The sequence below is a fragment of the Eublepharis macularius genome, chromosome 4 (assembly GCF_028583425.1).
Source record: "Eublepharis macularius isolate TG4126 chromosome 4, MPM_Emac_v1.0, whole genome shotgun sequence".
NCBI lineage: Eukaryota > Metazoa > Chordata > Lepidosauria > Squamata > Eublepharidae > Eublepharis > Eublepharis macularius.
The window spans coordinates 114,324,270-114,344,601 of NC_072793.1; the positions used below are offsets into that span (position 1 = coordinate 114,324,270).

At 42.2% G+C, this 20,332-nt stretch overlaps 1 protein-coding gene across 1 annotated transcript in view; it reads right to left on the minus strand.

Annotated features, from left to right (window-relative positions):
- TKT (transketolase) overlaps window positions 1–20,332 on the minus strand; it is a 49,998-nt gene that overhangs the window by 5,988 nt on the left and 23,678 nt on the right. The window contains exons 8-13 of the mRNA XM_054978792.1: window positions 17,287–17,451; window positions 14,054–14,210; window positions 10,766–10,896; window positions 4,273–4,356; window positions 4,042–4,135; window positions 964–1,086 (exon numbers count right to left, since the gene is read on the minus strand). Of these exons, the coding sequence (XP_054834767.1) occupies window positions 964–1,086; window positions 4,042–4,135; window positions 4,273–4,356; window positions 10,766–10,896; window positions 14,054–14,210; window positions 17,287–17,451 (754 nt within the window). The remainder of the gene's footprint in view (window positions 1–963; window positions 1,087–4,041; window positions 4,136–4,272; window positions 4,357–10,765; window positions 10,897–14,053; window positions 14,211–17,286; window positions 17,452–20,332) is intronic.

The following is a 20,332-nucleotide window of genomic DNA, read 5'->3' on the forward strand; positions in this document are numbered from 1 at the left end:
ACACACAGAGTAGTGAACCCCCCCCCCCACCAAATAATAGAAGCAATGCCTTGTAGGTTTCTGAAATGAATGCCCTCTGTGACCACTGTAGGCAACCACAACAATGCTACAAATGTTAAAGCCTTAGTTTTGTCAGAAAAAGCCAGGGCCCTTCCAGGGCTGTTTTGGAGTCCGAGGAAGGACTTACAAAGGCCAATCCTGGCAGTAACCACCGAGCAACTTGCTACCACATGACTTCCATAACTAGTCCAGGCCCTATTGTTCACTACTGTTCAAGAGCAGCCACCATACAAACACAGGGTGTGGTGTAGTGTCAGAGCTTCAGACTACAAGGTTCAAAATCCCCACACTGCCATGGAAACTTGCTGGGAGATCTGGGGCCAACAGAGCACACTAATCCTAACCTACTTCACAGGGTATGTTATGAGAATAAAATGGAGGAGAATAATGTAAGCTGCTTTGGGTCTCCATTGCGGAAAAAGTTGAGGTATAAATGAAGTAGTAAATAAATATAGCTGAAGTTGGGGGAGATGATAAAAGGTAGAGTGGTTGGTGGGTGGGAAGGAGAGAAGGAAGCAAAGAAAGGAGAGAGGTTATGGGAGTTTTCAAGGAATAGAAACAGGAAACAGTGGGGGAAGGAAAATAGGAGATGCCCTCTGCAAGTTCTGATGGGTTTCCTGCTTGTCATTGGACTATTAGCCATGACAGCCAAACTGAACCTGAAGCAGAATGGGGACTTTTTTCTTTAAACCCTGCTTGTGGGTTCCCTTTTAGCATCTAACATCCCAGTGTTGGAAACAAGATGCTAGACTTAATAAACCATTGATCAGATCCATGGTGGCTCTTATATTCTTGTTTTCATTAACAAAGTCCCATAACCAAGTTGTACTTGGATGTCCCCAAGTCTTCCCCAACTCCTGGCTATGTTCATATGAAAATATCTTGCTTTGTTTGTTAGTTTACCTTCATAATAATGGTCTTCCACAGTGATAATTCTGCCTTTGGTTGCTCTTGCATTGTCAAGTATTGTTTTTTTATCCAGAGGTTTTATAGTGAATGGGTCAACCACTCTGATGGAGATTCTTTCTGGAGAGGGAGAATAGAAAGCTTGTCATGTAGTAGGACACACAGCTCATTAAAATGCAAGTTAGGAAAACAGCACACATTTGAAAAACCTAATACATTTAACCTTTCATATAAATTATGTAATGTATCCTTGTGAACCTCTTGGAAACATCTCAATATTTGGTTCTAAAGATGATGAGAATATAATGAAAATCTGGGTTGGAGAAACTAGCAAACAACCCAGCAAGTTATGACAATCTCTGGGTCTCCATATCTGCTGAGATAAGATTGAACAATTATTTCAAAGCACTATATCAAAGAACTATATCATAATCAGTATAAAAAAAGTGGGAATATAAACATTGTCTAGTTTCTCAAAGCTCTCAACAGCTCTAACAAATCAAACAGTACATCAAAATTAGGTATCTGCTACCTTATCTATGTCTAAGCATGTTATGCTTGTATAGGGAGACAAAACACTGACTTCTGTGCAATCGTAACTTGGAAACTCAGTTGATGCAGAATGCTGCAGTTTGGCTGTTATCGGGACCTAGGAAGAACATGAATATAACTCCCATTTTGCAGTCACTACCTATCAGTAATTGCACTCAATTCAAGGTATGGGCTATCCCCTACAAAGCTCTCCACAGCCTTGGTGCTTCATATCTACAGGACTACCTCACTCCCTATGTTCTGCCACAGCAGCTTCTGCATGTATCAATTTGCAGCCTGTACCCATGCATTCTCTCTCGTGGCCCCTACCTTATGGAACAGTCTACTGAAAAAGTTAGGAAAGCTCCCTCTCTCCTGGTTTTCTGCAAACTATGCAAAATTAATTATTCAAGAGGGAAGTGGTCTCAAACAGATGCTTCAGTAAAGGGACAGGGAGGAACTACAGACTTTACTACTACTGCTGTAAGTATGATCCTACTGGGTAGACACTATGTTGTTCAATATGCCAGTCTAAGCTTTGCTTATGCTCTGTTTCAGCATTTCTTCACCTCTATATTGGATTCCTGCTGGTTAAGTCTTTGTAAATTTGCATGTATATACATCATTTATTGAAATGACTTTGAAACTGACTGTATTTATTCACACTGTGTAATCCACCTTGAATCCTAGTGTGAAATGTGCACTATAAATAATATAAATAACATTTTAAAATTTCTATCAGAAATATTCTCTCACTCATTTAATTGGTTACAACAGCATAACAATCTGTGATAAAAAGAAATCTAAGGAAGAATCTGGTTTTAAGAAGTTAGCCTACAGAATATCTAAACATCATGGTATCACAAGGCCATCGCTGAGTCTGCTAAAAGCAGAGGTATCCATTACTTTATCCAAACAGTAATTTATGTATTTAGTACTGTATTTTGTAATCATTTTTTTAGACTATCATCCTGTGAAATTTCTTAAGACAGAATTTCTTTCATTCCATTAAAGAGCATCTAGTGTTACATTAGTTAATGCCAGGTAAAATACATAGCTTAAAATCCTTCTAGAATGATGATGCCCTTAGTGAAATGAACTGGACTCAGTGAACTACTGCGAAAAGAAATAATATATAGTGTACTCCCATGGCTCAGGACCGGTGATCTTTCCTTGTAAGACATAAATAATCACACATGTATACATGGAAATTTTACTGCAGATGCACATTCGCCCCATCTAAAAAACATCTGAGCTGGAAAAGAGAGTAAAAAGACCACAGAATGATCAAGGGGTTGGAATATCTCCCCTGTGAGGATATACTAAAGAGTTTGGGGTTTTCCATTTAGGAAAATAGATATGTAGGGGCAGGGAGATAGAGGACATGATAGAGATATATAAAAATATGCATAATCTGGAGAAACTGGAGAGGCAGAGAACTTTTTCTTCCTCTCCCAAAATATTAGAACTTAAGGGAGGCCCAAAAGAAAACACTTCATCGCACAATGTATAACTATAATTAATTTGCTGAAATGTTATGTGATAACAACCACTACCTTAGGTGACATTAAAAAGATAACAGCCAGATTTATAGATGGCTGACTTGGGATTTTCATGTTTGGAGGCAATATACCTTTATATCGAGAGGAAAATAGTCGGGGTAGGCTTTTATACTCTGCTGTGGGCACAGCAACCAGCTGATTCCTGTGTGAAATGGGATGTTAAACTAGGTGGGCCTTTGATCTGATCTAGCGATGCCGATCTTAAGTTTAAATTTAGGCTTAGACTGTTTCACAGGGGAAAAAATTCATAAATGCCTGAGAGCCAGTAAGTATAGTAGTTGGAGGTCTGATTAGTATCTGGAAAACCCAGGTTCAAATCCTCATTCCGTAAGGAATCAGCTCACCTTGAGCCAACCACCATCTGTCAAGCCTAAACTACCTCACAGGGTTATTGTAAACATAAATTGGGTAAGGGTGAATCAGGTATGCTTCCCTGAGACCTCTGAGAAAGGGCAAGATAAATTTACACTGAGGGGATAAGACCAGGTATAGATGTAGCATTTCTCATCATCTAACCATAAACAGGTTTTAAGGATAGTGTTTTTGGTTCATTTGCTTCTTCTTCCTCCCTTTCCCAGGAGAATTTCCTCCTTCTATTCATAGCTTGCTTTGTGTGTGTATTTGTATTAAAACCAACTCTGATTACCATTAACTAGATTTGCCTTTACAATAATAATGCAAAACCAGGGTTTAAGGAGGGTTCGCACATAGCATTAACCATGGTAGCTCTGATAGAAGACGTGAGAAAAAGAAGGAACACAAGTCCATAACCTGCTCCCAATCACGGTCAGGAGATTGGAGATATGGCCTCTAAGGATGAAATTGGATTTGATCCCATGCTAGAGAAGTTGCAAGACAAAGTTTAGCAACTGGATTACACCTGGCTAGGACTCTTGTTCTCTTAAGTGTGCTAGAATTTTATCATAAATGACAGCTTCTATACATTTTTCAAAGCAGTATGTATATTTAAGAGTCTATTCACCTTTCTTCAGTTGCTCAGCTGCAGCAAGTGCCTCATGCAGAGTCACTCCTGCTCCAATAACTGTAACCTGATCATCCTTGCTCTTGAATACTACCTGAAAAACAAACATTAAAGACAAATCAGTTATAGTTCCACTAGATTTTTTTTAAAGGTGGGCTAAAGAGAGCTTAATCATCAAGTGGCAATGACCTTGCACAAGAGTATTTCAGTGATTTTCTAGACTGTACTCACCTTGGCTTGTCCAATGTGGAAGTCCTCATTGCTGTTGTAAATCACAGCATTTTCTGGACGACTGGTCCTTATGAAACATATGCCCTGTTTTCAAAAAAGAGACCACAACACAGATTGCAAGAGAAATTGTACTATACACCAAACGTCAAAATCAAACTTTTCCCCATTCAACTTGCATCTCAACAGCAAAATACACAATTTCACATCTAACACACGGTTTAGTCCTCCTGGAACAGTACCAGTTTATAATGTAGATGGGAAATTGCATATTTGAACCCTCCCCACCAATAAAAATGCTCAGTTTGTGGAAAGGCAACAGTCACAAAAGGACTCTACAAAAAACTAGTGTTGTACTTACCTGTGTAGTTCGTCTAGATCTTTGTGCAGGCAGACATTGGGACTGCGCAGGTGCAGGCCAGCCGCCAGAAAAATTTAAAAACTCTCAAGTAGTAGGGGCCCTTCTCCACAGCCACACACATGCATGGAGGCTTCCCGCCGAATGTCATGTTGCTGGGCAGAGCAATCCCCCTTCCCTCAGTTCTTCCCAAGCCACCACAATTCAATTGAGAGTTTCACAGCGGGGAAGGAGGGAGGGAATGTGTGCCTGCATGAAACCTAGATGAACAACAGTTACAGGTGAGTGGAACACTGTTTTCGTTGTCGGTCTTCAGTGCAGTCCTACACTGGGAGAATAGCAAGCTACTCACTAATGGAGGAGGGTGTGAGATGGTTAGGAGAACAGTGAGTGAAGGACAGCTGTCCCCATTGCTGTATCCATTCTGGCATTCACATCTATAGAGTAATAGCGTATAAATATGTCCATTGATGACCAGGTGGCTGCTTGGCAGATGTCCTGTAGGGGAGTCCCTCATAGGAAGACAGCTGATGAAAACTGTACTCTGGTGGAGTGTGCTCTGATGGCTGCCGAGCAGGGAACCTTGGCCAAGGAATAGCTTTGCCTGATGACTGCCACGATCCATCTGGAGAGCGACTGATTAGCTACCTGGAATTCCTTATGTGGGCCTTAGTAACATAGGAATAGGTCCTTGGACCTCCTAAATGGTTTTGTTCTATTAACATAATACAATAAAGCCCTCTTCACATTTAACTTGTGTAATGTGCGTTCTGCTTCTGAGGTAGGGTTTGGGAAAAGGACTGGTAAAACAACCTTTTGTTGTAAATGATACCTGGATACAATTTTGGGGAGGAATTCTAGGCTGGGGTATAGAATGACTTTTTCATTGTAGAATTGGAGAAAGGGTAGATCAGTGCATAATGCAGCAAGCTCATCAACTCTCCTAATAGAGGTAACTGCTACAAGGAGGGCTACTTTCCAAAAGAGCAAGTTAAGGTCACAGTTGGCCAGTGGTTCAAATGGAGGTAGCATAAGCTGTCCCAGTACTAGTGAGAGGCTCCACTGAGGCAACGGAGGTATTCTAGGTGGGAAGGTGTTAAGAGCATCCTTCAGGAATTGCTTAGAGGCCTGGTGTGAAAACACTGTTTTGCCATCTATGGGTTCATGGAACGCTGAGATGGCAGCAAGGAGGAACTTGATGGAAGATGCGGAGAGCCCCTTCTTAAGAAGCAACACCAGATAATAAAAAATAAGTGATATTGGGCAGGAGAAGGGGGAAAACCAAGTGTGTGCTACCCAAGATGAGAAGCGAGACCACGTGTCGACATTTGATGATCTTGTGGATACCTTCCGGGCATTCAATAAGAGTTCGGTAATCTCCTTAGAGAAGAGGGCATCTAGGAAAGTAGGAGCCATGCTGTGAGTTTGAGAACGGTCACATTGTGGTATAGGATCCGACCTCTGTGGATGAGGTCTGGGGCCTCTGGGAGGTACATGTATGAGCCTGTGGACATTTCCCATAGGGTTGGAAACCAGTCCCTGAGTGGTCAGAATGGGGTGACCAGGATGCAGGGTGTTCTGAATTGTTTGCTTCTACCCAATTCCCTGGGTATTAGGGGGATGGGTGGGAAGGCATAGAAAAGGCCCTAGTCCCAGGGAGTTTGGAAAGCATCCCCGAGTGACCATGGGTCCGATCCCCCTAAGGAACAAAAGGCTCTGGCCTTGGCATTATGTGAAGTTGTGAATAGGTCTATGTCTGGTGTTCCCCACCTCCAGAAGATGGAGAGGAGTTAAGTGGGATTGATGGACCACTTGTGATGAGGCTTGAACACCCTGCTTTGTTGTTTACTCTGCCTGCAATATGGATTGCTTGTGGGGAGACGTTGTGTTGTATAGCCCAGGGCCACAACTGCAATGTCTCTGAGCAGAGAGTCAGTGAAGTGGTTCCCCCTTGTTTGTTCAAGTAATAGAGGGTGGTTGTGTTGTCTAGGAGTACCTAGAGCATTGTTGGCATGGTAGGTGATGCTGGTATTGGTACTTCTGAGAATGCTGTTGCTGCTGTTGTTGTTGAGGGGCGATCACCCTGAGTGAGCAGGCCACCTGCTGCTTCTTTTTCACCTGCTGCAAGGACTCATCAGTGTGTTCAGAAAACAGGAAAGCACCTTCAAAAGAGAAATCCTCAATTTTGTTCCTTTTCTCCTGTGACAGGGCAGTGGAGCGGAGCCAGGACTGTCATCTGAGGATGATGGCCGAGGCCATGGATCTGGCTGCACAATCTGTGGAATGTTTCCTGCTGACATTTGCTGTTTAGCTAGTCTTGTAGCTTCACCTTGGAGGGCCCTGATCAATGCTCTCCTGTCTTCAGGCAGGTCTTGGGTATACTTGGAGAGGCAATCCCATAGGAACAAGTTATAAAAACCCATTATGGCCTGGTAATTGGTGATCCTAAAATCTAGTGCAGTGGAAGAATATATCTTCCTCCCCAGGGCATCCAATTTTCTTCCTTCCTTTTCCACCAGAGACGAGTGGGACCCATAGTGGTGCCTGGACTATATCTCCTCTGTCACCAGGGAGGAGGGGTGTGGCTGGGTGAAAAGAAAAAAACAATCTTTTTGCTGCAGTTTATAGCTGTGACGGATCCCCCAGCCTTATCTGGCTGACAACCTTCGATGCCACCCCTTGTGAATGATTCTGCTAGCTTAGGACGGTTCTGATTTGGGATCTCACAGCTCCTGTCACCACTTGTGAAGTATTCACTGGTCGAGGGACCCTTCTTACAGGGAATAGAAATAGGGACCACTTACACTCCGGCTCAGTAGGTGTGTTGTAGACCTCTCCTCATGAGGCTAGAACTCAGGCTGGAAGCGGGTTCACTCTCTGGACAGAATGGAATCCTCCTCAGCTCTCACAGTGCAGAACCACAAGTGACAAAAGGCACAGATTGGACACTTGTCAGCTTCCCTCAAGTTTTGATGGGAAATGTAGGCATCCTGGTCTCGCAGCTTCGCTCTCTGACTGCTGTCCAATGGACTTTTCAACTGTCACTTGTCCAACATTCCGCCAAGCTGCCTACATTTCCCATCAAAACTTGAGGGAAGCTGACAAGTGTCCAATCTGTGCCTTTTGTCACTTGTGGTTCTGCTCACAGACACAAATTGGAACTAGAATGTGAGTTCGTTGCATCAGCACCTCCTCAAACTCTGCCACTTAAGTCTGACAGGCTGAGAGCTGGTTCCTCTCAGGGCGTATAAGATAGGCAGGAATTATCAAACCGGACTCAGATGGTTAACAGAACAAATTAACTTTACTGAAGCACATTTTATCTTCCTCCTGCACAGCCTTAAATTGTTAAACGTTCCAGATACCTCATTAACTAGTCCTCCTCAGAGAACTCTTTAAACACATCTGCCTTCCATGGTTGCTAGCCCTCCACTTTCTTTTTCAGAGTCTCCCTTAACTGTCAAAACTCCCAACTAACTATTCTAAATGGTCTTAACTGCTCTTCACTGCCACTCTCTCTCAACATTCTATTCGGGACCTGTCACTCAAACAGGGCCTGTCCGTCACAATAGCAGTTCTTGATTTTCCTGGACGTGGCAGAGGATGAAGCTGGTTTCTTCCAAACACCATGTGCTATGTCAAGAAGGTCTTCTACAGCTAGAAATTCCATGGAAGCAGGAGTGTTGCTATACAGTGCCTGGAGGACCTTGCTCTTGGGAGTCTCTGAGGTGATGTCGAGATCAGGAGCTCAAGCCATTTGGATCATTTGTTCCGAAAATAAACAGGAGTCCTCAGTGGGTGAGGGGGAAATCGTGTCTCTGACCATTTCTTCTGGTGATGGACCCAATGCTAGTTCTGAGATGGCATCAGAGCAGGAACTGACCTCTTCACCTTTGTCATAGTTGAATGGGGTGATGACTGAGTTTGGAACCCCTGAGCTGTCAAAAAAGATGTTGCTGGAGTCGACATTGTAAGAACTGACTAGCTCAGACTCGATGGGTCAGAACTGGGGAAAGAAGAGGAGCAGCTTGAAATCAGGAAACGCAGTCTTGCCAATCTGAAGCTTGGGGATAGGTTGTGCCTAGGGGCCATGGTGAGACCGAGGATGGTACACTCAGCAGTGTCAAGCTCCAAGTGGTGCCATGTTGGTGGATCAGTTTCAGGCAGGGTTCACTTGTCAGGACTGAAGGTGCGGTGACTGGAACTGGCCCCGGCTCTAGAGAGAAGCTAGGCTGGAACTTTTTGGAGTGAGGGGCGGTGATGGTGTTAACAGCGCCACAGGATCTACTCCTCTATAATATGAGATGGGGTGGATGTAGAAGAGTAGTGGCGATGGCAGTGCGAACGGGTCAAGGCTGGATGTTTTGCATGTTTGGTCTTAGCCTTCACCTTCTTCACTGGTGGTTCTGATGTAGCACGTCCACCCTGTTCTGGGGAGCGGCGCTTCTTCGAACCTGACTTCGGCTTTGAGTGTTTGCTCAGAGCCGAGATGTATGCAGGTGGGGCAGTCTTCGGAATCTATGGTCAATTCTGTTGCAGATCCGGGATGGCCACTCTTGAGGGGGTCTGGTCAGCTCACGTTTTCAGCTCCTGCTTGGCGATCATGTTTCGCTTTAGATGTGAAATGCTAGCAATGCTGGCAATCTCCAGCATTGCAGCCCTCACTTAAGTAGAGCAGTAGGTAGAGTTCGTGCTCATCTGAGTGCGGCATCTTCGTGTCGCATCGTGAACACTTTTTGAATAGCGCCTTTTGAGACATCATTCATCAATGAATGGACAATCCAAGAGTGTGAGAAAGAGGACTTGAAGAGGAGTGACAGAGAAAGCCTTTCTCAGTGGCGGCAAGAAAGGAATTGAGGGAAGGGGGATCGCTCTGCCCATCAACACGACATTCAGTAGGAAGCCTCCACACATGCGTGTAGCTGCAGAGGTGCATCCCCTACTACTTGAGAACTTTTAAATCTTTCCTGGCAACTGGCCTGCGCCTGTGCAGTCCCAATGTGGGACTGCACTGAAGACCAACAATGAAAGAAAACTTTCAAACTTTTAGAAGAAAACTTTCAAATGTGCATTTCTCCTATCAGCCACAGTCTCAGAAATATGCAAAGCAAAGGGCTGGATTCTGCAGGGTTCTGAGCAAGTTAAAGAGGGGCAAAGTGCCGCTTTTTACCATCATAAAGACTATGCTATGTTTCATCAGACTTGCATAGAGAAAATCTAGACTGGACAGGAGGCAGAACGCAAAAAAACTGGTAATCCAACCCAAACACTTGTGTACCATAGTTTTCTTTAACTACACTGAATTACTATTTTACAATTGAATTTTTGTCCAATTTACTCACTGACATAATTTGCCACTGGACAATTCATTTAATTTAATTTAATTTAAATTTATTACATTTATATTCCGCCCTCCCCGCATCAGCGGGCTCATGAATTTTAATATTGTTTTGGAGTGTAAACATAACTTTAACGGAAAATTTCATTCTTGCAACAATAAATCTGCATATACTTCAAGGAAATCCAAGTTCATAGTTCTTTCTACAAAGGTCATTAATAACCTTCTAAGCAGAGCAGACAGGAAAAGAGAAATAGGGGCTATGAGGAATAGGCACAAAAGAGAAAGGAGACAGAAGAGCAGGAGAGATCACCAAACTTGTCATGCAGCCTTCAAGGAGAAACAGAAAGCTTAAGGTACATGATATTTCGGAATCCTTGCTCCTAAGTTTTGTGGGTTTTTAATGCTGTCCGTTATGACAGATCCAGCCTACTGTAAATAAGGAGGCAAAGTTGGAAGAGCACAGGTAGACCATGCCCAGAAACAGGCAAAAGTGTTCCTTGAAAAATTAAACTTCAGCACGGTTACTGCAATGGTCATCCACAGATCTGACCCTATTCCCATTAAGATGTTCAGTGACTATCATTTGAACTGCAAGTTTAACATACTGTTCAATCAATTTAACTGAAGTTAGAACAATGATTCTTTGCACACTGTTCTGAAAGGCCCTAAAAGGAATATAATCATTTTAACAGTATGATCCTAAGACCGTTTTCCTGGGAGAAAGTACATTGAGTAGAGCCAACCAGGATAGTACTGTAAATCTTTTGAAGTTAATTTATTTGCAAACAGTTCCAGACCTTAGTATTTGCAGCCAGTTCAACTGCCTTTTCAGTAGCTACAGCATCACTAGGATAGAAGACGGTTGCGTTAGGAATGGTACGAAACATGCCCAGATCTTCCAGAGCCATTTGTGAAGGTCCATCCTCACCTAGAGAGTCAAAGTCAGGAAAATGTCAATATAAAATTGAACTGATGCCTCTTCAGAGTATTACTTAAAGCAAATAGTGTATAATACAAAGAATAAGGCACTCACAGGCATGGAAGACTACCTACCATCTTCTTGTTAAACTCGGAACTCTCTAAATAGCAAAGAAAGAAGACAGAAGGAAACTAAAAAGAAAGAGAACTAGGGTTATAAAGAAAAATCAAGAAGAATGCAACAGTAAAACAATAACTAAACAAGAGCACAGAGGCAAAAGAACAAAAACATAAATGGAGGTAGGTGGGGAAAAATACACACACACTCAAGTACATGTTTATACTTTGCAGTCCAATGACAAAAAAGTGTGAGAAAACAGTGTGTCAATCCTATGAAGAGCACAGATTAATTGTGCGTTTTACAATGCCAGGTCCATATGGAATTGCACTGTACCAAGTCAGACTAGTAACCCATCCACCCAGGCTGCCTTCCCCATCAATCTACCTCTAGTCAAGGCTTACAAACTGGAGATTTTTCTCAGCCTTGGCATCTTTTATTACTTATTTTAATAATTTCTACCTTACTCTCTTCAGCAGAGATGCTCAGGATTGCTTGTAGGAAATTAAAACCAATGTAAAAACAAACATTTAAAAATATCAACAAAAAGCCTCATAAACCAAGCATATCTACTTAAGATTACGCTCCTCAAAATAGTAAGGATTTAACCTGGATCTCCTACCAACTGAACGAAGTAATAGGCCTCTGCTGGTTAACCTGATTGCTGCATGAATTCTTTAGAAATAAAAGCACATGCCTAAACTTGTTAACAGTCACAGAATAGGTACTATAATGTGTGGCAGCCACATACACTTAAAATAAGGCATCATTGCACATTACATTACACTATAAAATATATGCCAGGAAATTATGCTTTTTTTAACAAATTAAGAATCTACAGCTAGGAGACAGAGCGATGAACCAGAAATACTATAGCAGCAAAACAAAATCCACAATTAAAATTCCTGAATTGCAGCCAGTCCGTTCAGGCTTTGCCAAGGCTGTTTGTCTATGTTTGCAATGAACACATTAAGTCCTCAAGTCAAAAAGGAAACTTCCACTGCAGAGAGCTCAGATTGAATCTAATATTTTTGAGGATTTTTACTATTGAAGCAAATACAAAACCACTGCTTACTGCATATGTCACTGATAAACTATTCAGGATCTATGAAGCCCCCAAAGGTTTGAAAATGGAGGTCATTTTATGCAGACATCTGTTATGTAAGTGTTCACACTAATAAACAAAATACATTTTTGTCCTACTATGCTTTGCTGCGTTGACTTTCAGTATAGTGAAAGCATCCTGCACATGACAATTTCCAGAACATGACAGAATATACGTCAATGCACTATTTTCTAGGATTGGCTTGAAAAACAAAGGCTTAATGCTTTTTTGATCTGGGGCATATGAGGGCTTGCTGCTCAGAAACGTATTTTTGAAACTGCAGCAGAAACTCCCTCTCCAAACAAAATTTGCATATATGGCCCTGGCATCTCGGGATAAGCAGCAGCAACAATCAATAAGCTCTCTCAATTCAAGATCATGTATCTAGCTGCAGGAACCTTGAAAGAACAAAGAGAAAGCCCAAACACACTACTTGCTATGGCATCGCTCAGTTCCTCGCGCCTGCAATTTCAAGAACTTCTACACAGTAGCCCTGTGCCAGATTTTCCATCTTGTAGCCTTAAAGGCCCAGCAGACCATCAAGCTTTGAAGAGGAAGAACATGTTACATATGGAGTTTGAACAACTGAGTTTACCACTTGGGTGCTTGCCCAAGGCCAATTATTATACACTCAAGGAAAGCTACCAAGTGGCAAAAAAGCGGCCCATCACGTATGAAATGTTTCACAAGAACTTTATTTTGTTTTTTACACAGTAGCTGACCAGCCAGTCCACACAGGAGTTGTCTGAACTATTTATTGGCAGAATATCAATTCTCGAGCCATAATCTATATGTGACTGTGCATTATCTTTCTCCATCGCTTGATTCTAGATTATATCTGCAGGAAAAATACCCAGGGCAACCTATGTAGGAAAACACACAACTTCTGATAGTGCCAGTTGTGCAGTCTCCACTGAGTCTGCATCCTGCTGCTAAAATGCTCTTTTAGCCTTCACTGCAGTTGTAAAAACCATACAAACTACCAAAGATTGGGAAATTACATTCGGTATATGAAAAAAGGCCTCATTCTTTTTCTAGGAAGATGGTTTTGAACTTTAAATATTGTGTGTGGCTTAGTTGTTACATAAAACCTTAAGTGGATAGCTCAGGCTAGTCAGAGCTGGGAAGCTAAGCAGGGCTTGCTCAGGTTAGTATTTTGATGGGGGACCACCAGGGAAGTCTAAGATTGCTGCGCAGGGACAGGCAATAGCAAACTGCATCTGTTTGTTTCTTGCCTTGAAAACCCTCTGGGGTTACCGTAAGTTGGCTGCGATTTAACAGCACTTTACACACACAATCAACTGTGCAATAGCTGGCTGAAACCAGAACAGCGTTCTGCAAAAATCACTAACATATACTCCTGGTTTTCTATGTAAAAAGGATATTATTATGTTTGAAGAATAAATACCAAAGGTTTGCAACAAATATAACTATGCAATAAGGTGAAATTAGATATGCCTATCATGCTAATAATTTAAAAAGGGATTGTTTCATGTAACATTTTAAAATCACTTTCATTAGAGTTCTGCAAGTCAGACAAGTAAACTGAAACAGATCTAAGAGGCTTTTTATGTTTTCTAAATTTATACAGAAGCAAATGTTAACCACACATATCAGAGTACTGAGTACATACTTATAAATGTAAGTTGCTTCAACATCTGGAGTACCAGATGTGTCACTAGATCCTGCATTGGATCTCTAGCACGTTTAAAAAAATATAGATGCTTGTTTGGTACATGAATTTTTCCCCACTACACTTGGGGAAAATAGCAACTTAGAAAGAGTTTTTTATTTCGGAAAAGGGTTGTAAGAAAAATCCAATTCTCTCTCTACATACTCACTGATTTGAAAAATTAAAAGAACAACAGAGGAACAGAAAGACAGAAACCATTTCATTATGTTTGGCACTCAAGTAATTTTGTGAATACGTTTAAAGACACTTACCAATGGAAACACCACAGTGAGATCCACAGAGATTGATGTTGCTTTCAGAAATGGCTGCCATACGGATCTGATCAAAGGCTCTAGTGAAAAATGTGGCAAAGGTACTAGCAAAGACAATGTTTCTATCACGAGTAGCGCAGCCAACTGCAACACTCACCTGTTAAGGAGAGAGAAAAGGCAGATAGCTAACCTGGAAGGCTCCAAAACATGGGACTGGATCCAAAGGGTGCCTATACCACAAAAATGTATGCCTCCAATAGACATCTGACTCTGTTTTGAAATATCAACTGATCGGCTCCCTCACTGGAACTAACATCTAATTTAAACATGATACTGGGGAAGAAAATAACAAACTCATACAATTTTTCACATGCCCAGCATCTTATTTAAACTGGGCTACTACTATCTGTGGGTGGGTGTGGGAAGGTGGTATGGTATAGCCTGATCTCATCAGAACTCAGAAGCTAAACTGAGTCAGGACTTGAATGAGAGACCACCAAGGAAGATTCTGCAGAGAAAAGCAATGGCAAACCACTATTGCTCCTCACTTGCCTTGAAAATCCCTTAATGGGATCACCATAAGTTGGTTGATGGTTCATCACATACATACATACTACTATCTGTGCAAAGCAGAAATACATGCTTAATTAGAAGGCAAGAGATCCATAACCTTCTAAGTGGTTATACTGGTCATTCAGGGTTATAGAGTATAAATATTTTAATTAATAAACATTTATTTGCACAGGTTGCACTACAGTTTAAATAAAACACTGGGCAAAAACAAAGCACCCCAGCTGAAATGAGTTTTCCAGCAAGTGTAATATTTAGATCAGATCTAACTGAATCCTGAAAAAATGCAACTCCTTATTAGCTAGATCAGACCAAGTGGTAGATTTCTGCTAACGGAAGGGGGGGGGGAGACTTTTTCCCCTGATTTCTCTCCTTTCACTAGTAGAGACTTCTGACTTGTTCCTGGGGATCCCTTGAGAACATTTCAGGATGCAATGGGCCAAGAGCGGCAAGAAAGTCCTGCTCCACTGGAATATCTCATCAGCAGAAATTATCACTAGCTCCAACCCAGTGTACCAACCTCTTATCACCTTACACACAGAAATTCTTAAGCACTGCCAATGAGCAGTTCAAAAACAACTCCAATAAAAGGACAATGCTGTCCTCAACACATGTCCATGAAAAGTGCAATGGGCTGCTGCTTAAGCTCATGAAAAATCCTAAGTGATGGCTGTAGTAGCTGCAACCTGACCTACAGAGCTCAAAAGTAGATGAATTGTAAGCATTGTGGACTGGGTATAGGTAGAGGAATAACAACAACATTCGATTTATATACCGCCCTTCAGGACAACTTAATGCCCACTCAGAGCAGTTTACAAAGTATGTTATTATTATCCCCACAACAAAACACCCTGTGAGGTGGGTGGGGCTAAGAGAGCTCCAGAGAGCTGTGACTAGCCCAAGGTCACCCAGCTGGCTTCAAGTGCAGGAGTGGGGAATCAAACCCAGCTCTCCAGATTAGACTTCCGCGCTCTTAACCACTACACGAAACTAGAACAAAGTGCTTCTGTAAGAGCAGAGGGTGGCAGCCAAATTTTCTTCCTAGCTGTAACCCCTTATGTCACTGGGAATGCTGGGAGGGCTCTCCAACCATGAGAAGCAGCTTTTGTGCAGGTGCCAAGAATGGCAGGAGAAAGGCAGCCTGAAAAGCAATGGTGTATGCATACTTTGGGTCCTGGTCAGTACTCTTGTATCTACACTTCAATAAAATTGTTGCATGGTGATACTGTGGATCAGGAAGGGGAGGTTCCTTCCTCTCCCTGTTCCTGGGTACTTCGGTAGGGTACCATCACCCCATCTAGGAACAGGCTTTTCACTTCCAACCACTAGGGATAGATGGTTAGCCTCTTAAGCATATACAAAATTCTGATAGGTGACCAGGTGGCCAGCCGTGGGTGAGAAGTGACACAACTTTATTTTAATCAAGAAAGGTCTTTATTTACTACAGCAAACTACCAAAAGAGAGAAGGCACACAAGAAAGGGAAAACAGGATTGTTACCATGGGTTTCGCAGCTATTTAAAAGAAAAAAAATTGTTCTTGGTCTAACTTACACCATCAGGAGTTAACACAGTATACCTCATTCATCTCCTGCTTGAGATGGGCAGTCCAATGTCTAGGGAGGGGGAGAAGGCCGACCATCCATGACCCCCTTGTCATCTATCCTAGATTTCACCTGAGCAATACTAGCTAAAGGGCTGCTTGCTCCTTTTGTACTCTTCCCTAAACCCAGCCTCATCCCCTAGGCCTCCATGGCTAGGAGACCTTTGGGTCATGACTCTCAGGCAGGACTCATCTCACGGGTCCCTGGATTTTATGACAGAGGTGAGAGGCTAAAGCAACACACAATAAATTTATCTCAAGCTTGTCATTTTCTTCCAGCATCTGATGAGAGGTATGAAGGGAAAACAAATGACCATTAAATTGCCCCTTCTCTTCCTTTATCTCCTGCTTGATTATGGAAAAGTAACTCAGAGGCCTGTTTTAATATTAAAAGTCCCCGGGCCTGATCCTTACAGGTGGGAAGCATGAACCCTAGGCATTTTAACTGCATGTAATTACTATGTATGTATTTTATACATTATATTCCCGTCTACTGTTTTGCAACGGCAAATGATATATTTCAATATTCAGAGTCTAGAGGATCTCAGTTTCATATATTTGCATGGGTGAATATCCAACCATGCTTTGGGGAAATATTTTAAAATATACAGGAAGCTGGCAAAAACAGCTGTTCTCTTGATGGCAGGACTTTAACATCTACCCCAATATTCCTCCCACATCCCTTCATCTCCTTCAACATCTCATGTCTCTTCTTGGCATCTCACACCAAAAGCTTCTAATTCTGTTAAAGCAAATGCAACCAAAACAACAAAGTTTGGGTTTTCAGGATGACAACACTGGGCAAATCCTTCCTAGATGTTACAATCGAAACAGACAGAACAAGAGCGTTTTAGTCGAGAAAGAAGCAGCCTATTTCTGAGCATACCGAAATCACTGTGTCACTTGCAATACTGCATTTATTTATCATTAACCCTTGTTATATCGGGCTTAGCTACTTTTAAGTAAAATTGCATGAGGACAATACTTTGGTCCTGGAGGTCAGATCTTATCTGAAAAAGAATTCTCTAGTTCAGAACAGTGCATTTCTCAAAAAGAACTTACCATGTTCTGTTCAGCAATGTAACACTCAATAAATCGGCTGGGGTGTTCCTTTTTGAACAGCTCAGAGAAAGTGGAATTTTTTGTATCCCCATCCAAAGCAACCACCCGATCAGAGGCATGGCCTAGTTTTGCAAGAGCCAGGCCATAAGCTTTGCGAGTAGCAATCTGTGAGGGGGAAAATAACACAGATACACCGTTTCTCTTCTAACATTATTTCCACTGAAGTCTTTCATAGACAATACGTACCAATGCTTGCAAATAAAATCCTTCAAACACAAATATCCAAATAGGTGGAGAGAAAAATGACAGATATAAAGAATATTCTTTTTCTTTCTTTCTCTGTATGCCACAGCATGTAGGTATGGTTTTACCTTTAGGTTTCTATACACATATTATGCCATTTAAAATGCTCACAATTTCAAATGTTTTGAACACATTTCACTCTGTGTTCTAAATCTGCCTGCAGTGCGTATGTAATATTCCTGCAGTGACATTATGTCTTCATGGTTTCTAACCATGTGTTGGCATGACTGTCTGACTACCTATAATTTAAAAGCACTTAATAGCTGAAGCAGTGAGGCTCAGGGTGCAGGAAATTCTCAGCCCCAGGAAACCAGATCCTCGAAGAGAGGCACAACAAACCGATCAATGCCTTTTCCTCACAAAAGCTAGCTACAAGAACAAAACTACTGCATTCCAAACATTAGGTAAGAATCTAACACCATTCTCTCTTGTTCGGGACAAATTAACATTCTCCATTTCCTTGACACTATCTAAGAATTTGGGTAAGGTTTTTATCTTAAGGTCCAGATGGAATTCTCAACCCTATCAAAGTGGACTGGCAAATCTGACTCATCTCTCCTTAGTGCTTAGTTCAGGCACCTGGCAGTTTTCATGGCATTGTAGCAGATAGAAGAGGAGGGGAAGTTCTATAACTATTTCCAGACTGGGAGAAAGGACAACTGAGAACCTTAGTTTCATGAACCTATTCTTCTCTTTCTCTCATCAACTTGAAAAAATAATACTCTCAGTCCAGCTTCCGGAAGCCTTCAAGCAAGAATTCTAAAGAAGAATTCCAGGACATAACTGTGGTATGCTTTTGATATTCAAAAGCAGCAACCACACTGAGATACTTTAAATCCAAATTTTTGGATATTACATTAGAAGAGACTCACAAGAATTCTGACACAGCTTTATAACCAGCAAGGAGCTAATTGTTAAGAGAATGGTTTTCTTCGATGTGCGCGTGCACAACACACACAAATCATCCAGCCAACATATGAGTGATAGGCTTCCTCTGTATCCCCTTACCCACACTATATATCCTTTTCCCCTTCTCCTGGTAGCCTCCATATCCTACCTTTCCTGCTTTTTTTCCTTCCCACCCTCCAGCCAACCTTTTATCTTCCCCTCTGCCACCTTCAGCCATATTTATTTTTATTTACTTCATTTATACCTTGACCAAAAGCAGCTTACATATTTCTGCTCTCCACCATTTTATCCTTACAACAACCCTGGAAACAGATTGGGGAGCCAGTGCAAAGAGGCTGAAACTGGAGTGACATGGTCCCTACAACCCACAACAGTCAACATCCTGGTGGCAGCTTTCTGCACCAACTGAAGTTTCTGAACACGATTCAAGGGTAGTCTGATGTAGAGTACATCACAGTAATTTAATCTTTGGGCAGATCTTTCCTGCTCAGGAATGGCCACAGCTAACTAAACAGTCAAAGCTGGTAAGAGGCGCTCCTGGACATAGCTGCCATCTCCTTATCTAGCAGTAGTCCTGGGCCCAAGAACACCCCAAGCTATGGCCCTGCTCCTTCAAGGGGAGTGCAACCTCAACCAGTACAGGTAACACCTTAAATCCTGGGTCAGATCTTCCAATAGCACTTCCAATTAGTTGGGATTGACCTTCAGGTTTATTAGCCTGCATCCACTTCCAAAATGCCTCCAGATGCCAGTCCAGGATTTCTACAGCCTTGCTGGGATCAGATGGAAGCAAGAGGCATAGCTGAGTGTCATCCACATATTGGTGACAATCCATCCCAAAACTCTGGATGACCTCATCCAGTAGGGGAACAGATGGAGCCTTGCAGAACTCCACAGGCCAAAGGTCAAGGGGCTTCCAACAACACCTTCTGAAATCTACCCTCTAGGTAGAACCAGAACCACTGCAAAATGGTTCCTCCCCAGTCTCAGCCCAGAAAGGCAGTCTAGAATGATACCGTAACTGAAAGTACCGAAAGCCACTGAGAAGTCCAGATGAATGGACAGAGTTACACTCCCTGTGTGCATCTCCTGGTACAGGTCATCCACCAGGGTGACTGAGGCTGTTTCAGTCCCATAACCAGGCCTGAAACCAGTCTAGAAAGAATACAATCAATCTATTTCATCCAGGAATGCTTGAAGTTGTCCAGCTACCAGTCATCCAATCACCTTGTACAAAAATGGAATATTTGATTTGATAGATATAAAGATTTCCTGGGTCTAAATAGGGTTCTTTAGAAGTAGATGCACCACAGCCAGAGTCAAGTTAGGGTGACCGCTCCCTCTCTCAAAAAGGCATTAACAATGTCTCGGACCTAGTCAACCAGCATCCCCACTCCCTGCCAGTAGAGTTGACTGGAAGGGCAAGGGTCATGATACTGATGTTTGCTACTGAGGACCACTTGATGCTGGATTACATTTACTCAGTGGCATTCTTTGTACCTCTTTGTCTACTGACTGGTGGGTTTTATTATTTTGGTTGTCATTCTTTGACTTGGATCTAGAGTAATATTGTCAGTGGAAATCATTATGCATGCAGAAGAGTACAATTTTCTCACTTCTACCCTCTGGTGGCAGCCCAAAATGTCCCCAAAATTCTGCTCCTGGGGGGTCCTTCTCCCCCTCAAGAACAGGATGGGAGCATTCCAGGCTGCTGAGGGAGGGGGGAGCAGGAGAACTCCTTGCACCAATGGAGATGTCACTCTAGATCCAACCCTTTCTGTTGTATTTTGTTATGTCTAGAAGCCAAAACAAAGAAATTGAATTGAGTATGTGT